At 35.3% G+C, this 25,363-nt stretch overlaps 1 protein-coding gene across 3 annotated transcripts in view; it reads right to left on the bottom strand.

Annotated features, from left to right (window-relative positions):
- The window catches only part of LOC149799451 (transmembrane protein 164-like), a 97,335-nt gene that overhangs the window by 59,233 nt on the left and 12,739 nt on the right, over window positions 1-25,363 (bottom strand). For 2 of the 3 annotated variants that reach the window (XM_089958801.1, XM_089958802.1), the window contains exon 2: window positions 3,586-4,007. In XM_089958801.1, the coding sequence (XP_089814927.1) occupies window positions 3,586-3,948 (363 nt within the window). In that variant the 5' untranslated portion in view covers window positions 3,949-4,007. Of the gene's footprint in view, window positions 1-3,585; window positions 4,008-8,333; window positions 8,379-25,363 lie in introns of those variants that run through there. The other variant, XM_089958803.1, reaches the window with a different exon arrangement.

Raw genomic sequence — 25,363 nt, 5'->3', positions numbered from 1 at the left:
CATCAGATGCAAATAGCTGCTTCCGGTCCAGCATAGTATCAAGTTAAGAGAGTGAGGAGTTGCTGCAGCTGCTGAGGTTAACTGCACAACATCCTTTTCTTTTTTATCCGCCAGAAACAGGCCATGTTCGATGATGTGCTTGCAGCGCAAGTGCTGGACAAGATTTGATGTCATATATCTTTTAGGATCCTTATCACCTCTGGAAATCATGCTTTGGAAAGTGTGCAATTTGCAATGGACTTGTCGACTGCATTTAATTTGTAATTCCAGACTAAACTTGAGTGTTTCGAGTTTGACATTATGCATAGACTTGGTAGTATATTAAACAGTGTACAATCGCTAGTCAATAATCCAATCGATTCGCACTTTTGAAATAATGTTTTAAATCAAGCAAGTTACTACTAAGTTATCCATATGGCTGGCTGGATGCACAAACCACGCTGTGAGACGTGCAGTGAAGCAGCTCAGCAGCTGAGGTAATGTTACTGGCGCTGGCATACCAATATAAATGCTGCATAATATTTGTATGTCAGCATTCAGCTGCTTCAGCATGCGACCGCTATTTGTTGAATGGCAGCATTGCAGGACTGGCTAAAGAACAGATTAACTATAGTGAGACATAGTTACGTAGCAGCTGGAAATTTCGCTAGCTATCTAATCTGCCAAGCCATCTGCTAATGAGTACGCTGGAAGTTCAACAGCCACACGAGGCCTCATTGGCTGCTATGATTGGGATGAGTGCATGAATGGTATTGATAATTTGTTGTGTGCAGACAATCAGCAGTAGTTTACAGCAAGTGTTTTATAAGGTATTTACTTTTAAGAATATATTGTCTTTCAATTAACCCAAAAATCAAACTTTTATTCCTTAATTTTTCACTATTCAAATCTGATTTAAAATTCAAGCCATGTCAAGATGAATGTTATGACTGAATTTATATTTTGGAAATTTGTTTACATCGGCACCGATTATTTCTGCCGATACCAATTATACCAATTGTTCTAATAATCAGCCTGATTATGAGTATGGCGGATTAATCGGTACAGCTTTACTCTGTACAATTATTTGTCAGAGTTTGGCCATTCTATTATGCAGTTTATGAGATAAGGTATTTTAAAAAATGTGTTATTGTAAATAACACCAACTGTATTTGACAGCACTTGGCATCATTCTGGATACAAGACTGCAGTTGTATGATTGTGATGAAGGGGCTTTTGGAAAGGTTCTTGTTCTATAGGTCTTAAAGGTTTTTATCCTTACCTTTATAAAATTAAATAGTGGCCTCATGTGATTGCAGATTAGCATGAGATATATTAATCAGAAAGGCATTCATGTTGGAATTTTTTCTGATATTTTGTAGTCTAAATTAGTAAACCGCTTTTCAAAAAGAAGCAGAAAACAGCAAACATTGGCAAATCAAGCCACAACTACTGACCAGCCACACAATTAAGGTTTCTTGACCTTATGACCAGATCAGTTAAAACATATTTTGCTTTAATTTTTGCAAAAGAAACTAAAGCAAAAGCTTAATGGTTTTATGGAAAACTATTTCTGGCCTTCAAGGAAGAAGCTATACCAATTTGTCTACCTTGTGCATGTTCCATATAAAGGCAAGGATATGAAAACCAATGGGGTGGGGTAGCTGTATATGTCAGAAGTGATGTACATGTAACTCCACGATATGTTCTTGAACTAATGCAAGTGTCTCTACACAAGGCACGTGCGCTGGCTGCATGTCATGAGAGTTAACAAATGTTGTGCAGCCCTTAGGCCCTCGAAAATGCCATCATGCAGCCCTCAGGGTGGCTTGAGTTTGAGACCATAGATCTAAAGGGACAAGAATGCATCTGGGCAGAAATAAATCTAAATAAGTAGCAAATACTGACTGAAGGACTATATAGACCAAAAAATATTTAATCATCTGATTGGGATTGTACAGAATTAAGCATTGAGAGGGCCCAGAATATTAAACCCGATTACCTAATTATCTTGCTCCTCACAATAAAGTACTTAAACCATGTCATTCTTGTAACCTACAGTAAATTATACAAGAAACAACAAAACTGTGCATAATATTTTGAGACCTTGAATTTGTATTTTGTGCTGGTATCCTTGATAAATTTCACTCTAGCAGAGTCAGATACCACTGTCCAGTACATGCCACCTTAAAAATTACTATTCCAAAATGTGAATGCTATAATAGATTGATATGGTTATATGATAAAGGAAATTATACTTTGTTAAATTCATGTCTACAGAATGTTCAATAGGATTGAATACTTAAAGAAAAAAACAAACGATATTAATGATAGCATTGCCAGATTCACAAATCTCGTTTGGGAAGCAGGAAGTAAGTCTGTGCCATATAAATGGTTATGATTCAGGCTAAGACCCGTCCCTGATGGACAATGAAACAAGAAAAATCATTAAACAAAGAATCCATCTTTACGACTGAGCAAAACACACCCTAAACCAAACAACACTAGTTTTTATATCATCAAAAGAGAAGAAAAAAAATATGGATCTAAATATTGCGCAAGTTGATGGAAAGATAGCTAAAATATTAACAAATTCCTTCTGCAAACAGTCTAGAATACAAACTGATAACATGACACGATGTCAGCTTGCTGTACCAGATGTACATCAATTGTCTTACCCAACTTTATCTTATCATAACAATAGTGAAGATGATGTATACAGCATTGTTATTAGTTTAAATCAATCCATGGTCCAGATTTATTGAACACCAAGATAAAGCAAGTGCTACTGAATACACAAGTAACAACCACAGATGTGTATTTTATCTTTTCTTTTACATATACTAGAATTGATTATGTACATGTTTATACTTGTATATGACTTACCTACTTTAAGTCGGTAGACACTTAGTGATTGTTAAAATTTCTACTGAATCACCACATGTATAATAAATCATACATGAATATGTTTTCTTGAATACTTTTCACCAATGCCAGGAAAGTAATAACTACATATAAGTTACTTCAGAGGCAAAAGAATAAGCAAACAAACAAGAATACTAGCACATTATACTTTTGCCCAATAGTCCTTTAATGTGCTGACATCATTTTTCTTCTTTCAGTCAGAGTGACCAAGATCTTAAAAATTTGACTCCAATATCAACTGGGTGCAAGTTACCCACAAATATTGGTAACTCTAGATGGTTGAGAACTAGAGCTACTGTGCAGATACCATTTAGCTTTCTACTTTCACTCAGTGAACCGGACTTTTGATTTTCTGACCCAGAAATCTATAGGTTTCTTCCTGACCAAGTGCAAAGTTGAGTAAATGATGATGGTGAAGAACTTGAGATTTTGTGTGGAAACTAATATTCTTCTTTCGATCACAGGAATCTTGATCCCTGAGATTTAGTGTTTTAAATCAATAGGGTTTTTCCTCTGCCCAAATGCAGGCCATCGACAAAGTTTGGTAGCTGTATATGCTGGACAAAATGACCTAATGTGCAGAAATGAATTTGGTAACTGACAGACGGATAGGTGGACAAGATCATAATACACTCCACGTTATGATGGTAGACATATACAAAAGACAATATAGAAAACTACCTGGACCATTGTTGTGATATGGCAGGGGTTCATTATATAAATAAACTGTCGTGTTGCAAACTTGAATCCAAGTTCAATTCCAAATGTTAAACACATCACAACCAAGAGAATTCTTTTTCCACAGAAATCTGTTCTTTCAACAGATGGTATTTTTGCTGGTAAGGTAATTTTACTTAGTGCAAAAATGATGCAAAGGATTGAAAACACTGATGCTAGAATACTTTCTGCAATTCTCTGCCCCATCGGTAAGAAGTCCACACATTCAGATCCCCCATTTCCAGCGAGACTGAAGTTCACGCCTGAATATGCCCACTCAAAGAGGTAGATCCAAGATTTTGCCCCTGCTGTCATTGTGCCTATCATTATTAAGGTAGACTGCTGCTAAAATGTTCTGAGCAATTCACGAGTCATTCCACTTAAATCTGAAAGTAGACAAAAGTAAGACTAAATATGATTTTCAGTAAGTGTAAATTCTAGCACAAAACCTATAACATGTACCAAACCCTGTGGGCTTCAGGGTGTAACATTTACACCCTGGGCTGCATGCCATTTTGACGTTCTACTAAAGAGTTTGCCACAGAGCAGGGGTGGGCAATGATTTTCAAGGGGCATTGGGCATTCCAAAAATTTTGGTAAGTCATCCCAGGACGTAAATGTTCTTTCCACAAAAAAGTAAATACACTTAATAACATTTAGATGAATTTATCTAAAGTTTATGTTAGTCTTAATGGAGGAAGATTCTAAGTTTCCTTAAGAGTCATGGTGAGCCAAAAAGAAATGTTAGATGGGGCTAGATTATGCCCTTGGGTCGTATTTTGCCCACCCTTGTAATAGTGTGGCTTATATAAAAATCTGACTTTGTATTGTAAGAGTTTACCTTTTTGTTGCCTTTATCTTGGTTTTGTATGCCTTTTATGAGAAATCTCAACTTATCCAGCACCATATACACAGAAATGTGCTGTGTGCTTTTAAACCTCACACATACATACATAAATATGGTTTGCTATTTTATAGCAAGTAGGTTATTTAGTACTAAGGCACTTGGTGTAAACAGTCTTACTTAAAAATGCATGATAGTAGCTGACCTGAGATAATCCAATGGTGGGATTTTAACCAGCATCCTTTCAGCCAAATGTCTAGCATGCTAATCACTAAAGGACCATGAAACTTGCCTCCATTAGTTGCCTCTTACCACAGGCTGGAGGTCACATCAGCCCTATTCCACATTCGCAAGCCCACAGGAGGTACACATACACACATAAAACGCATGGATCCATACATACACAAATTGTATGCAGTACTTCATTTTACCCTCATTATTATTTATAAAGTCATGGTACGTGTAAGCCCAGTGGGATAGTATGTCATGGTATTTTGTAATTTTCTTTCATGACAGAAAACTATAAAACTATGTCACATAAAGAAGCTACAGTGGCTAGCATGCTGGACTCACAACCAAAATGATGCGAGTTAAAATCCTACCATGGGACCAGCTTACATGGCATATCCTTGGAAAAGGCATTTTACTCCAAATGCCTGTTATATATGAGACTGATCATAACTTGCTTGTATTAAGAAGCTTTGATTTGTGTGTGATTTGGATTTTTAATGTAGCTTTAACAATATTTCAGTCATATCGCTATGATGTATGCAGTGTGGCAGTTTATAGTGATGGCTAGCACTGGGGCATCAAGCCACAACACATGTAGCATTATGTCCCATCCAGTCCCATTATACTGGCATCAGGCCGACCAGTCCTAACACTAACCTCTTAATGCCAAGTGTCTAGCGAGGCAGCCCATGACTTCTTGCATCCAAGGTGAATGCTCTAACCATCAGGGTACCAGAGCGGTCCAGAAGAAGCTTTGAAAGCTAGCAGTTACAAATAAAAGTGTCTTCCTAAGCTACTTAATATAACATCATCTACAAAATAAAGGAATCTCATTTCTAACTCTGCCCATGGCTTCTTGAATAATTCACAGCCAATGCATACTAGACATAGGCAGGGCTTTCCATTAAAGTTAGAGGGTGAGTTGCCAAAGTGGTGGTGGTGGCAGGAGGGGGGACAGGACCTCCCACAATGGAGATACAGGGTTTTTTTATATTGAAAAAGTAACATGGTGTAAAGTACATGTAAAAGTAGCTAATTAAATCACCTAACTGATAAGGAAAGCCCTGATAGGGGCAGATCACTGAAGCACTGTATACCTCATAGAATCCAGCAGTGAGCTTCCTGTGGTGACACCATTATGTTGCCTGAAAATTGTCAACTCTGGGTATACATCCGAGTCCTGGCATGGGAATATATTTATATCCCCACTTCAAGATAAAAATCGTATAAAATATTTACTTTATCCATCCTTGCATTCAACTCTCCATCTGTCAAATCACTAATTTTTGGTGTTCCACTTGTGGTTTCAGGTAATGAACTGATGATACTAACCTACAAGTTTTTCATTTATCATCCATCAACAAATCTATCTTGATCTACATCTTAAAATCCTACACTGTGCTCAAGAGATTTAAATGCAATGAAGGGCTGAAATGTGTATGTAATCAGCAATGCTAAAATCTGAACTCTATGGTCAAAGCAAACCCTTTGACATTTCATATTTGTGTCTCCAAATTAGAAACATCCATATTTGACCTAAAAATGTAATTGCTTACTTTTTTAAGAATGTGACTGCCTATATACAAAAGGTCCTACTGGTAAACTCTGTTAAGCAATTCACAGTCTTCAACAACCACATTTCCAAGATCCTTTGCACACATTTTTGAACAAAATAATCTTTATTACCACCTATATACTGTACTCACTTACAAGTCAAGTCCAACTGCAAACTGCACAGACTCAAAATGGCTGTTACAGAATGTGTTAGCAGATCTGGGTCTTTGCAGTTTCTTAGGAGTAATCAGTAGAACAACAGACACTAATCTGCTGGCACATTATGTCATGGCGTCATGGTAGATCAGGGTCTCTGTGTGTGTGATTTGGATTTTTAATGCAGCTTTGACAAATTTTTTGTCATATCGCTACAATGTCTGCAGTGTGGCAGTTTATAGTGATGGCTAGCACTGGGGCATCATGCTGCAGATATGCAGCATGATGTCCCACCCAGTCACATTATCCTGACACCAGGCAGACCAGTCCTAACACTAACCTCTTAATGCTGAGTGCCAAGCAAGGCAGCTGTTAGTACCATTTTTATGTCTTTGGTATGACTCAACTGGGGATTGAACTCATGACCTCCCACATCCGAGGAGGACGCTCTAACCACAAGGTGACCGCAGTGGCAGATCAGGGTCTATATTGTTTGCATTTGGACTTGCTGAGTAAGTATCAAACTCTTTTATGAGTCAATAATGTCATAGTTTGTTGGCTACTTACAAAAGACAGAAGTGAGTGGCTGCAGGTTGAGATCCTGGCTGAGTCATACCAAAGACTTACAAAAACGGTATTAACAGCTGCCTCTCTTGGTGCTCAGCATTAAGAGGTTAGTGTTAGGACAGGTCAACCTGGTGTTAGAATAATGTGACTGTATGGGACATAGTGATACATGTCTGCAGCATGATGCCCGTACACGAGACATCACTAGCACTAGGACTAAAATTGTTAAAGCTACATTAGAAATCCAAATTTTACCACACTCATTTACAAAAGGTTTTATTATTAGCGGCCAAACCTGTACAAATAACAAGAGCTAATTTGACCTAAGTTCTATTATTAAAGATGCCAATGATGAATGTTTCTCATACTGGGTATTTCATTGGCTGGTTGGCTAAGCTACTAATTTTCAGACACACTGACTGACAGGGCAAAGTGTGACATCATACTGACAGATGTCTCGCAAGGATTTTAAAACCTGGAGTTCAGGACTTATATTTTGGGAAAAACAGGAGTCCCATCAGCAAAAGTTACAGTGCCCTAGCAGAAGCATATTGGGCATACCTGAAGTGGCTCTATTCCAAGCACTAAGCTAGGCATCACACATAATGAACTAACAGTTCTAGCAACTTCTAGCACTCTGCTGAATCTCATTCCAATCTTCATCAATTTGCTTTTTAACCCTAAAATAATTATCCAAATTTGCAAACAGCATTTTGTCTAGCTCTCAACATGTCTCGATTTCAAGGTCACATGCACTACTTATTTGGCTACATTTGGAAACAAACACAAAAATGAAAGCTAAAGTTGTTCATTGGATGTACTCTTATACACAAGTACATCAATGGACCTTTCTGCCTCTGAATTCAGTCACTATAAATATCAGCACATTTTTTCACCACTCTGCAACTTGCCGCCAAGCTATCGGGTCATGTTCTTCAGATGTACTCTTACAATGACAACATGTACATCTAGGGGTCTTTCAGCCACTGAATTTTCTCACTGTAAATATTAGCACAACTTAAATGATGAATTGATCAACACATTTTCCCACTCAGCACATAGCTGAAGCAGCTCTGGCAATCTAATGAATTTGCTGTCCAGCAGATGCGTGCGTACAGAGGACTCCTGTATAAGTGATTTTCTGAGTCCCAGATAAAAAATTTGCTTCCAAATATTCGTGATTAAGCGTTTCTGAGACCTCTGTATTGATCACCTATCAATGCCAGGAAGCTGCATACAAGATGTAATTAACCTAAACTCAATATACCACATGATCAGCAAATGTACTGGGCTTCTGACACTTTGATTGACTTTAGTTAAAGTGCTTAATTCCACTATGTCTAACATGCAACTACTGTACCTCTATATTGTAGCCCAACTGGTCAGTTTTAAAGCTCAGTCTTCAAGTTACCATAATTCAGACTGCATATGGTAGCTTATCTGTAAGCACCTATATATATATATATATATCTAGTCAACAGTGTTGTATAGTGTCATACAGATAAATTTAGGTTGTTAGAAACCTATCTATGACGAACAGTCTACTACAGTTTATATTGCTAAAACTGATACAGCATGCAGGGTTCATGATGTATCATTCTATATTTGTATCTTAAAGATTAGAAGCATACATGCATGTACATTTACAACTCCATAAATAATGTGAGATACTATACAGCCTCCACAGCATAACCCAGTTTTTGCATTACCCATTAGCTTTGCCACTTAGTTTTTGTGGTAACTTTTATCTAAGAAAGTGACAGTTTATCATAATGAACAACATTTGCTGTGATAATCCACCATCTCTATTTCCATGCACATTCATGCTCATTATACAAAACTGTTTATGGCTCTTTTTTTCTTATTGCAGCACTCACAAATATCACAAGTTAGACTTTTGTTGAGATGAATATTAAGTTTTACAAAATAAGTAAAATACATCCTTACTGACAAGTCAACATGACTAGGATAGATTTGCTTTGACATAATTTAGAGCAAAGCAACACAAGGAGGTTACTTACAGCCATGGCAAATGGAGTAAAGTCTCGTGCCCAAGAACAAACTTTAGCAGCTGTCACATGACTGATCCAATGTAGGATTGAAATCGACACCCTTTCAGTCACGAGTCTAGCAAGCCAACCACTGAGCCACCATTGCATGTGCCCTCCCGCAGATTGTAAGTTTAAACCCACAAAAGAGTACATCATGCCAATATCTGCATCCAAAGCACACAGGAGGTCAATACGATCGGTCTTGTTGCTCATTAAATTTCATACACACCAATGATCTAAAATTTGTATTACATCATCTAGTGCAAAACTTCACAATTAAACTTGTTTCTGGATCGAGTTTATACATTTCAGCTGTGGAGCAATAAAAAGAAAAGAAAACCATTTGCACACCAGAATTTGTTTTTGAAAATAGAGGCTCAAATGCAAAACTATACGGTAGTCTGCGTATGAATATTATTATGTCATAATAAACATAAAGACCTACTTTTGATATTCTACTGTCCTACTCCTCACAATGCACATATAAATGCAAATATAACAGCATCATGCCTTATGACACGAACTGTAGGCAAAAGCATAATGCACACGGACACCTAAGAGCAAACAATGTTAGGAACCACAAATATCATGTCTGGCTCATAGCACAATTAACTCATTAACCTCTGGTGCCGCGTTTACATGGCAGGAGGTAGCGGCCTACTGCCGAGCTCTGTAGCATATGATACACTAATGTGGGTGGTATTATAGAAAGGTATACTGATGTAGCTCTATAAATGATACCAAATAATTTGAAAGTTCTAGCTGCACTACAAAATAAAATGGGAAAAACCTAATTTTTGGACCCAATTTTTGTTCACCCAAAATTTGCTTGTGGTTGGAATCCGATTTTGTGTCTGGATTTTAGACTTTTTGGCATCAGCTCTAAGGCAGACCAGTCTGAACTTCATACAGACACAAGAACCTTTGCAAAAAGTAGGATAAGAAGGGCATTGGAATAAAGAGTAGTCTTGATACAAAAATGATGGGTCCATTAAGCAACAAAAAAAACCTCCAACTTTTACCCTTCTGCTCACACACGAGCGACATAGCCAATGAAAAACGATATTTCTAACACAACTAGGTATTAGGTTAATGGGAAATCACTTGAAAATTCATAATTATGCTCAGTATAGCAAAATAAATTTTTTGATGTGTAAGGTCAGAGGGTCTTTATTTTTCAGCAAAAAATGGTATGAGAAAGGTATATTATTTAAAAATGTTGTTGTCCACAGGAACGGACAATTCCTTTCATGGCAAAGTGTGAACCAAATACATAATGTTGTGACTAACTTTCTACAATATACAGGGGTCCTTAACTCCATGAAATCATATTTGAATACACTATCTAATGCCAACCAGATTTTTAAAAAATATCTTGCAATGCAAAAATGACGTTACTTCTCCTTGAAACTAAGAAACCTTGGTGAAAGACACAAAAGTATCAGAAACTAAAACACTAACGAAATGGAAATGCAACATAATCTACCAAACCAATTGAACTGGACAAGGCATTTTGCCTTAATACAAAAAATTTACAAAATATTATAATTTAAATTGACCGCAGTATGCATGTAAATTAATCCACAGAGTTCTTGCAATAAACACTTTTCTAGAAACAACTGGAATAGCAAATAATAATAAATGTTCTTTTTGTATGTATTCATCTGAAACATTAATTCATCTTTTTTTAAGTCCGTGCAGCTGTAAAACAGTTTTAGAATGATTTAAGACAGTGGATTAGAAATAGCATTAAGTTCCTGCATACTTTTTCACTTACAGGAATAACTGTAGCTATGTTAGAAACAGGCATTCAGTGTAATTGATTTTTATATTATTATGACTCTATTGTCTTAAACTAAGTAACAGAAAAGAGCGAAAACTATCAAGTTTTGAAAAAGTCAACATATAATTTATTTCTCAATTATTCAGAGCAAAAATTTAAACAGAAACTACAGTAATTTCAATTTAATCCCAAACGGTGTTAAAGGTTCATCACAAGTCTGAATGTATAAAGTTCCAACTAAATTCCAATGGTATTCCAAATACATGTACATTCCAATACTGAATGTGTTGATAGGTCTGTTAAGTCTTGAATATACTAATGTACCTGTAGCCTGTAGTGTGGTGATCTGCCAACAGTCGTTCGATGTATCATAATAACATAATCCAAAAATGTTCTTGTCTAAAATCACTGTAATTTTACATTAATTTTCCAGTCCAAAAATATTATATATGAGCACTTTGTATTTCCAGTGAATAATAATTTGAATAAATAATTCCACCCAAATCAAATACTGATCATGACAACAATAAGACTATTCTGCCTCAGACATTAAATGCATGAAAGAGTAATTTCTCAAGTAAACAAGATTATATATAAAAAAACTAAGACACAAAAAAGAACCGAAATGAGGGTCAGCAGTTCATTTATAAAAACTTCTAAGTTGTCAATGAGAACAATCTGTCACTAAAATCATAATAAAGTACACCTGCTAAGACCAGGTTATTTTGGGGGGAGGGGGATTACAATGTCCAGGACTCAGATTAAAATGAATATATTACATTTATAATAATCTGAATACTTAATCCACAATGGTAAGAAAATAATAGCTATGTACATGTATTATGTTGTTTACAAAATCAAACCAACATCAATGTCCCAAGTCAGGTAATGTGAATCACAACGAACTTGATTTGAACAAGGTCAAGTCTAAAATACAATTATATATAACATTATATATAACATATAATTAGAAGAAAAAAAACTAACAAATACGAATTAGATATACATAACAATACTGCTAAAATCTACAAGATATATATTATGCACCGTGAAAGAAAACGTCTACCTTTGTATAAAATCTTCTTAAAATGGTACCAGATGGAATTAGCCAAAAGAAACAATAAATTGTAATTATTTGAAACTGAATGGCACACATTTATTAATCCAGAAGTATAGCAGTTATAGTTTCAATTAGCGGAAATGGTTTAGCTATATTTATGAAAATCAGCTAATGCATCTTCAATCCTGAATTATCTCTAGGTTATATATATATATATATATCATCTTAAACTAAAGCTTAATAGATTTATATGTATACTGATTATATAGTATACTCTAACAATACTTCAGTTTCTTAATCTATTCTAGTCCATACTTCTCTTTTCTTGCTTACATTTTAAAGAAATTGGAATAAAAAGTTTCTTAACACTGTTTCATATATATATATGGGGAAAAGTTCAGTTGGACAACAGGATAACCTGAGAAAGAAGATTGTGATATACATACACACATACTATATATAATCACAGTCTTCTTTCTCTGGTTATCCTATTGTCCAACTGAACTGTTCCCCATTTGAATAGATCAAAGTTTAGCTGACTGAAACCTATAAAAGACAAGACGTGTTGAAAATAAAAATATTGTAAGGTACTATGTGGGATGGCTCCACGATCCATAGCTACCTATGTAAAGGGAATATTAAAATAAAATTATTCTTTGTTGTGGTTATTAATTATAATGAAAGCATATCTGTCAACAAACACATATATATGTATAACAAAAGCTATAGTCAACCATTAGTTTACTGCTATAGTCTGGAGAAACACATCTGCTCATAAGAAGATATATAAATTATTTGCATGCAAAAACCAAAACCTGTAAACGTCACTGACAACTTCATGGATATTTAGTATGAAATGACAAATATAAACATTGTGCAGTTAATGAATGACACTTCCTGAAGAACCTGTGTAAAAAGTTTCAAATAACACTGCTCCAATGTACATTGTGTGTATTAGTTACTTCATATCAGAGAGCATGTCTAATTTAAGGTTGCAGGGGATGGTTTCAAAAGTCCATGCCCATGTTAAATGTCTAAACTTTAAAGACTATGGTGCAACTTTTTCAACTGTTATTGTCTACTAATTAAAGATACAGATATATTTCTGAACTAGGCGTTTCTGGCTTGTATTGTTCTTGAAATTGCTGCAAGGCATATATACATGTCACATACATGTGTAGTTACTTAACAGTGAAATACGAATAGATGGCGAGGAAGAAGAGCTAGCCACCTATAGCAGCAAACATGGGTTCTGGGCAGGTAAATTATCTCAAAAACAGTCTGGATGGCAACTATTTTGAATTGCATCATTCTGTTTTAGTACACAATGTTTTGCAGATATATCACCAAAGAAAAGGACTTGCACTGTAAACATCACATGGTTTCAAGAATGACCTCTGGTCATGAGAAATACATAAATTTGAGGATGGGGTGCATAAACTTCTATGGTCATGAACTACCACCGGCTTATCTGTTGATGCAAGTAATATTCTTGTGCTTTGTTTTAATTAAGCTTCTCGAAAACATGAATCTTTTTGACCTCACTAGTGCATTTTATTTTTTATGATTCTTTTATACTAGGAAGGTGAATGCAGCATTACATTTGTACATAAAAAACTGTCCGTTGCAGCCCTAAGGATGTTTTCAGCTACCCATTTTCTTAGTCCCAAACTGAACAAAGAGCTAGTAAAAAAAATATCTCACTATTCAAGGTCACTCAGTTCAGAACTTAGTAAGGAAATAAGCTCAACACTAAGTGACATGCATTATCATCTAATAAAGTGGATGAAAAGTTAAACTTCCTTGCTAGTAATGACTTGTACCCTCATTACATACATGTATCAGTACTTCACTTTCCTTGCTCTCAAAGTATACTGTATACAAAATATTCTAAAAAAAACAATTTATTAGGGTCTTATATGATCTCATGAATATATTTTGGTCACAAACAAATGTAATGAGAAGGATTTTACTGAAAATAAAATGACATGTATTTTATTTAACTAGGAAATAAACTTTCACTAAAATAGCCAGAAAAATGCACAAAACAGGGAGCATTGATGCAAATAATTGAGGACCACAACAAAGATTTGTTCCACAAAACTAATTGTGTCACCTTCTATAAATAAGACTGTTGTTACTAATTTTGTATTCTTATTATTCATATTCTTCTTCTTATAATTCTTCCAAATATCAATGGAAAAAAGAGACCCAAGTGGGTGTGAGATTACTCACATTTTTATATCTGCCAAATAGCCAAATGCAAGAGAAATCCAAGTCAGCAGAATGCTTTCTGTCGAAATTATTTCCGATGCTATTTCATGCATATGTAACAAACAACTGATTCTGGATTTCTCTACTGTTTGTATCTTCATCCATATTTATTCTATCTTCATCCAAATGTAATGGTATATACACATTATTTGCAGAAATGTAACATTCCAAAGAAGCGAAATCAGGGCATTTACAGAATCTAAACAGGAGATTTCACTTCAAACTTATTTAAACAAGCATGCATCACTATTTTTTATTTACAGACAAGCTCATGATCACATCTCTACTAGTTTCAATAAAATTATATATAGAGGAACTCTGCTTCAATACACTCTGCTAAAAAACAAATTCATATATACACAACAGTTCTGTCATGGTGCCCAATATTTATCTCTCAGATGTCCCTTATTCCCTGACACTAACATTATTCTTCAAAATATTTGGACTTGCTTATTACTTTCGTTTCACCCAGATAACTCCTATTTCAATGAAAAATTATAATTTTCCCTTATTCCACTATCAAGATTGTGTATCATTGCACCTAGTAAGTTCAATGCCAGTCAAAAGAAATCTGCATGAATCATGCAATCTCTGCATCCTATAACAGACAGATTATACAGTGAGGCTCAAAACATGCATCAAAGTCAATATTAACTGGAGCTACTGTATTATTGTGCGCATCAAAAATGCTTCATCCACTCACACAAAATTTTCTTCCGGTCAAACTCAAAAAGAGAATCTTTGTTTTGGGAAAGCAATGTCAGTGAAGATGTAATAGCATTCAGAAATCGTGACTCTTCTCAATGATAACATGGTATGTTTGAATTAAGATGCAACTCCTTCAAAAGGACCCATCAATAAAAGCAACACCCCATGTGAAGACATAAAGTTAATCAACAAGGGTTGCAACACCACCCAAAATGAAATGTGAAAACTCATAATAGACATCTACAATGTTTTTATCACAGATTCTTTAGAATATATTAAATTGATGGTTCTCAAGCTATGATGATTGCAAGCAACATTTCAAGTTTACAAAAAGCTATATTAGTGCAGTGATTAGCCTGCCAGACTTTTGACTGAACAGGGTGACGGTCATACCTTCAGATCAGCCCAGGTTGCCTACCATGGTGTATCCTTGGACATTACACTGACCTATCACTATCTGTCCATCATGCTGATCAATTAACCAATCAGCGAGCATAAATTAGACACACCTCCAGGCATTGCTTACATCTGCCATTTTCCTTTAACAAGCTGCTTGTGGCAATAATGAATTGATTATGAAAAGTATTTATAATTTTTGCAATGATTTGTTGATTTCTCAATCAATAAGGGTGAGAAGGCAGTTGGAGCCATATAATTCTGACTGTCAATATCCAGATCATCTAACTGAAAGAATTAAATTTATTCCCTTCCCAAAACATAGACAAAACTTCGATGGATAAAGACTTTTTTTATGGTCATGTGTATGATCAGCTGAATATGGAAACAATTGATGGCAATTAGGTTTGTTTCCATAAACGTATGTAGAAAAATACCCAGTTGATGGCTTGAAGAAAAAAATAATTGAAATGCAAAAATATATGTAATTATAGAATATGCATGGAGCCCCCCCCCCCACATTTCAGGAATTTCCTTGTACATCAATAAGTTCTCGCACACATTTAAAATTGATTTGTATTATTTACTGAAATACAACACTTAGATTATTACTATACGAACTTGAACTACAAATATACCATATATACTCGCGTATAAGCCTGTTTGCATATAAGCCGACCTCCAAAATGAACAGGTATAGACACTAGAAAGTGCATGACCCGTGTATAAGTTGACTTAAAAATTTGAGGCATCTCAAGATGCACAAGGTAAGTTCTAAATGCATTTATTTAGGCAGACTTGTATTAAAAAAATTACATATATACTTATCTTGAGGTTGGCATGCAGGATTATTAAAAAGAAATGGTATAAACTTGTTTGAAAAGCAATTTCATTTTATGTTTTCTTACTGTTTCTGCTTGATTTAGATTTGTGTACAATTTGATTATTTATACATTATTGCACTGGACATTTTATATCAGTGCACCGGTAATTACATTTTTACTTTGCTTTGAAAGTGTAAATACCTAAACTTATAAAAGTGTAATCCCAGCATGACAACATAACGAACAAACAATTTGGTTGGATTAAATGCTCGCAATTAGGCTACTGAATGTGTTTACATAATGGCACCACCGCATGTACATTGTAGGTCTGATTACGTGCTGAATTAAGTACATCCCTTGGAGTCAAATCATGGGCAACAGTGCGCTCAACTTTTATGATATCACCAAGATACAATAATAATGTTTCAGAAATAATGCTAATATCATAAAAGCTGAATTGTAGTTTGCTTTGATGTAAGTGACCTTACACCATACCTGTCAACTTTCATGCCTGGAGAAGAAAAGAAAAAAATCCTGATTTTCCAATTTTTGGGGTCGCTCCATGCCTACCTCCCAATTTCATATCTTCTGATTTCGGTAGAGAACTCCTGATTATTAGATTATGGCTTCAATTTTTATTTCTTTAAAACAAGAAAAGTCCTACATGTTCTGCTGTATCACCTGTGAATTATTGTTGTGATGAAATAATTATTTTAGTATTAAAGAATTCGCTTCTTCACGAACAAGAATGTTAAATTTAAACATTATTCATGTAAATTAATGCCTTTTTTTTACCTCCACAATAATACAAAAAGAAACCAGAACAAAAAAAACAAAACAAATCACAACAATAAAATCGTCCACAATTAATTTCAATCCCAAGAATGATCAGATTCACTATGAATGCTAAAACTCCATTTTCCAGAAAGAAACTTTCACGCGTAAACACCTGCCATTTTTGTACTGTATATACCAATGTTAAACTGGTATAGTTACCGGTAAAAATTCCCTCTTATCACAAGCCAGTTTCAGGGTTTTAATGATTAAATGGCCTGTACTGTTGGTGCAAAACGAAAGACAAATTCACAGAATTTTAGCCTTTAGTATTACCACTCTTCATAAACATGTAAATTATGATGGTTATGTGCCTTGTACATTAAGTTGCATACCTTTTTAAAAAATTACCTCAATTTTTGTAGGATCGCTTATATCACTGAAAATAAGTAACTCGTGAGCTCATGATTCAACATAGGTAAATGAAACATCTAATAAGGCCTAGCTGAAATTTTATGTGGAAGAACACAATTTGGTCGAAACAATAAATAAAGCAAAATCTGCATCTAATATGTTTGGGAATAAATAAGGATTTAAGTGACACTATGCACGCTTTGCACTGTGTAAATAACGTACATTATGGTTATGCATTGGTCTACCTGGTAAACCCAACTGGCCTGCAAATTATGAAGTCCATTTTGACCTCTATTTAACTTCATGTTGGAGAAATCACAAAATATGCACATGCAAAATAATAACAAAATCAATCATAGTAAGTACTTTAAAACAGTTTAATAATTGTCAGGTCAACCAAAGTTACTTTTTTTAAAATACATGCCCATGTCTTAGGACATGGAAAAAGTATTGTTTCGTGTCCCAAGATTTACAGCCATTACAGCAGTCAACAAAAGACCTAAAAAAATATCAAGTTTACACAATGGCCCACAGATAAGCAGCCCCCTTCTTCCAGGCCTTTATTTTTTCCTAAATTATTTGGCTTATATAATAATAATAATAATGAGGACTTTGTATAGCGCTAATCTTTAGAAGCTCTAAGCACTTTACAACATTAGACAACACCTATAAGATAAAATACATATAATAATATTATTACAAAAACAAACAAAATGAAATTAGAAAAACATTAAAAAATAAAAAACATACTGAGAAAATTTCAGGTAGGAAACCTTATTAAGTCTTTAAGTTTGTTCTTGCAGACGAAATAAGCGAGTTTTGAGAGCCCTCTTGAATGTGATCACTGTGTCTTTGTGTCTAAGTTCAGTGGGCAATTCATTCCACGTTTCTGGGCCCTGGTATGCAAAAGAACGCTGTCCATATGACTTTGTTTTTATAGTGGGAATAATGAGTATACGATTGTCAGAAGAGGAGCATAAGTATCTTGCTGGTGTGTACACATGGGTGAGATCAGATAGGTATGTTGGACTAGAGTCTGACAGTGAAACATAGCACAGAGAACAAATTTTGTGTTTGATTCTGGATCAAATGGATAGCCAGTGTAGGATACAGAGCAGCAGGGAGGTGTGCTCTGATCGTGGTACTCTAAGTATGATCCGAGCAGCTGTGTTTTGAACTTTTTGAAGTTTCTAGAGTAGATATTGAGATGAACTAGACAGAATTGAGTTACAATAGTCCAGTCTTGAAAGTACTAATGAACACACAAATGTTTTAGTGGCATCAACTGAAAGGTATTTGCGAATTGAGCTGATGCGTCTCAGCACAAGATATGCAGCCTTGCACATGTTCATGACATGCTGGTGCAGTGTGAGAGTACTGTCCAGAGTAACACGTAGGTTTCGTACTGATTGTGTAAATTTAATGTTGGTGTTGCTGATATTTATTGTTTGAGGTAAAGGATGTGAATGAGAAAGTCTTTGTGTTTTGATCAGAATGACCCCAGTTTTATCATCATTCATCTGCAGCTTGTTACATGTCATCCATGATTTCACATCAGTAATGCACCTCTCTACACCTTGGATGGTAGCACCAACTTCAGTTGGATGGCTAGATCTGTATATTTGGGTGTCATCAGCGTACAATTGGTGAGACACTGGATGATCATCTAAGACACTTGAGAGCGAATCAGTGAACAGAATGAAGAGAACAGGTCCAAGAACAGACCCCTGTGGAACACCACAACATAGATCAACTGGGCTGGAGTGTATTCCATTTGCAGATACAATTTGTGTCCTGTTGACCAAGTAGGACTTGAACCACAGTAAGCCTGTATCATGAATGCCAAATACATGCTGGTTGTTGTTGTTATTATAAGGTTTAACGCCATTTTTCAGCACAAGATAGGCTATACATGGCGGCCAGTATTAATGGTGGAGGAAGAACCGGGAAAACCCCGGAAAGAACCACCGACCCACGAGAAGCTACCGGCAAGCTTTCTCACATATCCACATTTGCCGAGCCTTGGACTCGAACCCACGCAGACAGAGGTGAGATGGCAGTGATCCGTGACGGACAGCGCTTTAGACCACTCGGCCACTCGGGGACCCCAAATACATGCTGGAGATGGTGAAGTAATATATCATAGTCTATTGTGTCAAATGCTGCAGACAAATCAAGGAGGGTGAGGACTGTAATCTTTCCACTATACAACGCAGAGAGAATGTCATTAACTACTTTTAGCAGAGTAGTTTCAGTACTGTGGCAAGGGTGATATGCAGATTGTATATTGCTAAAAAGACTGTTTGAATTTAGATGAGATACAAGCTGGGATAGAACAACCTTTTCTAAGATTTTTTATATGAATGGGAGATTAGAATTAAATCATTATGGTCTAGTGTTGGTTTCTTCAGAATGGCTTTACAGTGGCAGTTTTGAAAAATGATGGGAATTCCCCCGATAAGAGAGAGGTATTAATAACATCAGTTATTGAAGGCAATACTGGATCTAAGTACTCAAGCAGCAGTGATGTTGGAATTGGATCAAGTTCACATGACTTTGGTGCACTCTTCATCAGGACTGTATGTACAAAATCCACAGAGACAGGTTCAAATGCTGCTAATGGTTGCCACTCAAATCCTGTATCCCAACTGCATGGTGACGCAAGTATATACGGTAACTATTGTCTACTGCAATAAATTTTATGCAACGTTGAAATTTTACAATTTTATGAGTAACAGAAATCATTTTCAATAAATATATCACTTAAGCTGAAACATATTTCTTTACCAAATAATGCATATTTTTCACAAGTTAGCAAGGCATCGTGTCATATGGTAGGTGGAGCAATCTATCATTACTCGTAAAGGTCAACTGCCTTGGCACTTATTAATCTTCTTGAGTTGCTATAATACCATAAAGGACCAAATCAGGTTTCCATGTGAAGATAATACTTGGTTTATAAATGACATACCTGTGTCCAAAATAGAGTAGAAAAGTCTAAACCCATAAGAGGTACATGTAAGGCTAATGCTCAAGACAAACTGAACCAGAATACAATGAATGGTTCTGGAGCTATGCCAGTAACAAACAATATCCCATGTGAAAATATTAAGTTATCTGACAATGGGTGCACTAAATAAAAAAAAATGGAAAAAAGCACATCTAGGTCCATGAGACAATATGTTCATACCAAATTACATACTAATATATTTAATGGAACATAGGTTCCAAGCAGCATGCAGTATGATGATATAAAGTTAACTGTCAAGGGCAATGACGTTACCCAAAATGGAGCTGATGAGACAAAACCCATAAATGACTCATCTATGTCTACAAGACAATGTAATGAGCAACACACCTTTAAGTAAACTTTATGAAACATTCTCCCATTAACATGAGTTCTCATTTATAATTCCTTAAAATATTCATCAGAGAAAATAAGAGAAGTATACAACCATCTTTAACCTGATTATCTGATTACTGTATGTCCTCATACTGATTCCCCCCCCCCCCGCCAAAAAACAAAGCCACTTGTCCTTTTCAATTTCAAAACTTGGCAACTGTCTGTGGAAATAATATTCTTTTAGTTTTAATTTTAGTCCTCTTTTTTGTGATATGTTCTCTTAAAAAAATCTGAACGTATGTAAACAGGCAAATCTCAAAATATACATAAATGCATCTACAGTAGCATAATTCATTGTGTCAAGTACATGTTGTTGATGTTGTAGGGTTTAATGCCAATTTTCAGCACAAGATAGTCTATATACAGCAGCCAGTATAAATGATGGAGGAAGAACCGGGGAAAACCCTGGAAAGAACCACTGACCCATGAGAAGCTAGTGGCAAGCTTTCTCACATACATACATTGGCCAAATCCGAGACTCGAACCCACACAGACAGAGGTGAGAAAGCAGTGATCCATAAACAGTGAGCGCTTTAGACCAATTTTAACAGTGAATATAATTAAAAGTATTAGAACATGATTTTAAATTTAAAGCAAGTTATAATGTAATAGTTGCAAAAAACCAAAAATATAAACAAATTATATCACAGTGATAACACATACTGTATATGCTCACAAGTCAAGTCCAGCTGCAAACAACATAAACTGTGATCAGCCATTGCATAAATCAGTGTCTATGTTGTTTGTTCTACTGAATACTCCTAACAAATGCACAAACCTAGATCTATTGGTGCATAATGCAACTGCAGATCTGAGTCTGTGTAGTCTGCAGTTGGGTTTGACTTATAAACAAGTATATAAAGTATTCATTTATGTCCACAATGACAATGAACACGAGCAAACACAAAACACTTAAACTATGGACATGAATTTGAAGAAAGAGATTAAATTTTTCATCAAAGTGAATTCTACCCTACTTTTAAGGGTTTACCATTTTTCCACAACTGGCATTTCTGCACCCGTCACTTCAGCAAATGAAATTTCCTCAGCGACTGCCATGTCAGTGATTAATTGTACAAAATGTTCACATTAGACGAGTTTTGAACGCAAGTGCAAAATGAAAATTTTGCTAATTAATGCTTGAACTAAACATAACATCTAGATTTTGGCAATTTTGAAAAGTAACAAATCCTTTTAATTTATCATAGACATCATAATAAACTGTCAAATCTGCAAATGAAAAGAAGGCATGAGTAGATTAAAAATAAGTGCAACAGAAAACATTGCAGCTAATTATTTGATGATGTATGTTTCCAGTAGTTAAACTAAGCTAATCCTTTTCATGTGCAATAATCATTATCAAAATAATCAAGATAACAACTGCCACCTTTGTCCATGTCTGAGTAAAAAAGTGTGCAGCAGAAAATATTACTGTTAATTCATGTATAAAGTAAACATGGAGCGAGATTCTGATAATCCTTTTAAACTGCAATAATTATGATCAAAGTAAGCATGGCAGATCTGTTAAGAAGTACAAGATGCAGAACTCTTGAGTGGTCACTCTTCGCCAACAACACCAGAGCACAGACATTGACATTTCACAAAGTAATTGTGTTTAGCACATAACAACTCAAAACTGATTGATTTATTATGCCACATGATAATTTTCTTTCATTATTTGTAATTGCTTTCAAAATTTCATTTGTTGTTGACAATACAAGCCCATTGTATACCTTTCATAGTAACTAAGTCTGACTTTGTAAATAATGGTTTGATTTTTCTAAATCTATGTAATACAGTATTTATAAAAGATTAATGTCATTATAACACCTGCAAATTAAATGTTAATTGTAAAGCTTTGAGTTTCATCTAATTAAGTGTAAATTTTATATTATTTTGCCTATTCTGTTTCAGTTCTAAAACTTCTTACTGCCTTTCATATTGCCTTCTTAAAATGTAATTTCACCCTTTAATTTTCAATAGATTTTTTTATTTACTGTCAATCTGCCTGTCGTGAAAATGACAATTAGCAGAAAAGCTGGACATGGAAATGCATGCTGCAAAAGTGCCTGATGTGGAAATGAAGAAAAACAGCCATACCCTGATGTAAGGGGTAAGGGTGTGGTAGGGGAGGGAGCTAACAGTTCAAAAGCCATGTCTAATTTCTGTACATTTTTATAGAAATCAATGCACATTAGCTATGATGCAAGTATTTATCTCTGGTCATTGAGTTTTGCGCAAGCAGACAATTAGCTAAACATTAAACCAACACCAACCCTGCACCAGGCCCCTTAGTCTGTCACTATACATGTACCTTGGGGCCCACCAAGTTTGATCACAATCCATTAAGATAATAAGGAAGCCTCAAGTGTGTTCATAAGAAAAGCGTTCACAGAACAGACTCAGAATGTACACTGGACAAGGGGGTCATACCATAAGCCTATGCAAGAAGATCTAAATACAAACTAGTAAAAACAGTTTCATTTCTTTGCCAACAGTGGATGTATCGGTAGAAAAACACTTTTTTTCGTTATACAATGACTCGAAGTAAGTTGTTGTTTTGGGGTTTAATGCCATTTTTCAGCACATAATAGGCTATAAATGGCGGCCAGTATTAATGGTGGAGGAAGAACCAGGGGAAACTACCGGAAAGAACCACCGACCCACGAGAAGCTACTGGCAAGCTTTCTCACACACCCACATTGGCTGAATCTGAGACTCGAACCTGCGCAGACAGAGGTGAGATGGCAGTGATCCGTAATGGAGAGTGCTTTAGACCACTCGTGGCCCCTGACTCAAAATTTGTACGGTACCATAACTAAATAGTTTAAGTGATATATTTAAGGGATATATTTATTAATGATGTATCATGTCTGCTGGGTCTCTTCCAACTATTCCTTAGGGAGTACATCCCTTTCATTACAAACACCAAACAGTTTAGTGAATTAGACCTCAAACTCATGTCTGACTAAAATTCCCTGAAGAATAAAAAATTAATTCCTTTTCAGTCCACATTGATAATCATATAATTCAAGTGTGGCACATGGGTAGTGGATGTTGAAGAATAATTTCTAATGAATGTCATACATACTGTAGCAACTATGTTTGGTGTATGAAAGTTAGCTGGATTTGTGTTCAATAATTGTTATACTTGCCGATCATATCACTTTCAACATCTGAAGCCCTAACTTCCATCGAAATGTGAAAAGAGAAACAAAAAAGAGACTTACCATGAATCTTATTCAGATTCTACATATGCTGGACTTCCCATTAGATAAATTATTTCTCTCATTATTATGATGAATCTATGACAACAAATTTAGTCAAAAGAAAGTACTTACTAATGTAAAAAAGTAATCAAAAGCAGCAAACATGTGACCAGGAAAACTCAAGCAAGGGGTTAGTACAAATGAAATTCAATACATGTTTGATTAAAGTCACTATTGGGAAGCAATGACTCATGGTTCAGAGTTCTACAACAAACAATAAGACAATGGATACATTTTTTAAACACTGAATAAAAGGCAATAAAGCATGAATCAATATATCCTTTACAGCGTGTATTGATTTCGCAGACATAAAATTTAAAGGATTCATGTTCTAGTTCTTAACCCTGAATTTGTACAGACAGTGAGTAATCACCTTAATTACTGTCAAATCTGCCCGAAAGGGTTTGCACCATCTGTCGCATGGTACGAGTTGCCGCATAAGGTATATTTATGTTTGACATTCACTAAATGTATCATACCCTAAAAAACAACACCTAATGATATATAAATGCCTATTTCATCGGCTACATTACCATCGTAGTCACTGCAGAGAATAAAAAAATAAACATGCACCATGCTGTGCCTGGTTCCATATACATGTAGGAAGTGGTACAGAATTACACTCCAAAGATAATGTGAAAATGTGAAATGACGTGTATCGAATACTCACCCCTGACATGTATCAAACTCACCCACTTCAAGATTCTATACATCCTATTTTTGTAAAACAACCTCGTTTAGGCAAAAAACCTATCTTTGAAGGTAATCTGCCTCACAGGGTAAAAAAAAGTAAACTAATAAAAAATGTATAAAATAACAGGCTGCTTACCAGAAAAGAAGGCTGCAGTATGAAGCTTTTTACTATAGGAGTTCCTTTTACCTTTTCATGAGTCATTTATATCTATTCACTTTTGTGAAGTATTTGATTTGATATATTTTCTAAACTGCAGAGCAAGTTATATCATTTTGAACCTAAATGGGCTCAAGGAACAGGATTTGTCTGACCATCTATCTTCTGACATGAGTCGTTTCAGAATATACACAACAATATAATTCTTAAATTGTAAAATTAAAAATGAGAAACAACAATGCTTTGCTGTTCCAAGTGTTTCAGTTTGTGGATAAAATGTCCTCTTCCTGGTACAACCTATATTATATGTTCTGTACCAGTAACTTGATCAGCTGTCAACACATTATTCCTTTAAATTAATGAATTGAAGGACTGAATGGGACAGCAATATGAGGATTCTTTCTGTTCCGTTTACTTTTGTACAATATCGTACTGTGACACTGAGGTGAAAAAAAAAAAAGATAAATTTTACAACAATCATTACCTCCAAAAACAGAAGTCTAAAGAGGCCCAAATTGGCCTGAGATCATTCTCATCCATGACATTTGCCAAAAGCTGTCGTAGTCATCCATGACATTTGCCAA

This window comes from Sinohyriopsis cumingii, chromosome 5, assembly GCF_028554795.1.
Source record: "Sinohyriopsis cumingii isolate HCF-2022 chromosome 5, ASM2855479v2, whole genome shotgun sequence".
In the NCBI taxonomy this organism is placed as follows: Eukaryota; Metazoa; Mollusca; class Bivalvia; order Unionida; family Unionidae; genus Sinohyriopsis; species Sinohyriopsis cumingii.
Note: the sequence above shows the minus strand (reverse complement) of the source record. Positions and strands in the feature narration are given on the sequence as shown.